This window comes from Octopus bimaculoides, chromosome 11, assembly GCF_001194135.2.
Source record: "Octopus bimaculoides isolate UCB-OBI-ISO-001 chromosome 11, ASM119413v2, whole genome shotgun sequence".
Classification (NCBI taxonomy): domain Eukaryota; kingdom Metazoa; phylum Mollusca; class Cephalopoda; order Octopoda; family Octopodidae; genus Octopus; species Octopus bimaculoides.
In genome coordinates this window covers 74,430,280-74,430,783 of record NC_068991.1, presented here as the reverse complement: position 1 = coordinate 74,430,783, position 504 = coordinate 74,430,280, and the positions used below count along the sequence as shown (strand labels likewise).

At 44.6% G+C, this 504-nt stretch overlaps 2 protein-coding genes across 2 annotated transcripts in view; both read left to right on the top strand.

Annotated features, from left to right (window-relative positions):
• Nucleotides 1-504, top strand: part of LOC106867570 (solute carrier family 22 member 6) — a 68,537-nt gene that overhangs the window by 14,142 nt on the left and 53,891 nt on the right. The gene's annotated exons all lie outside the window — the stretch shown is intronic.
• LOC106867566 (solute carrier family 22 member 21) overlaps nt 1-504 on the top strand; it is a 16,928-nt gene that overhangs the window by 491 nt on the left and 15,933 nt on the right. The window contains exon 2 of the mRNA XM_014912476.2: nt 55-333. Coding sequence (XP_014767962.1) covers nt 55-333 — 279 coding nt within the window. The remainder of the gene's footprint in view (nt 1-54; nt 334-504) is intronic.

Sequence of the window (504 nt, the reverse complement as noted above, 5' to 3'; positions counted from 1 at the left end):
TGCTGTTGTCCCTATTTCTCTTGTGAATGGAAATTTTGATTCTATTTTCTCAAGGTACCTTGAAGAATCTTTGCGCTGGTTGGTCACCAATGGAGATGTTGAAAGATCCAAAAAGATAATCAAACGAGCTGCCAAAGAAAATGGCGTTGACTTCGACCCGATTTGGGACAAGATGCAAACTATTTTGATTCCGCTGGCCACAATCAAGAACAAAGACACTAAAAGATCCAAAGAAAAACTGAAACACCAACAAGAAGTCAAAGAGGAAGGATTCCTCACGATATTTACGAATTCATTGGCTCGCAAAATGACGCTCATTGTCTCCATAATCTCGTAAGTTACGTTCTAAGTTATACGCTTTAGATTTGTCTCCAATTTAGAGAGAGAGAGGGGGAGAGAGGGAGAGAGAGAGACGAGGCGGGAGAGAGAGGGGAGGGAGGGAGAGAGGGAGAGAGGGAGAGAGGGAGAGAGAGAGTGAGCGGGAGGGGAGGAGGGAAGTAGAGA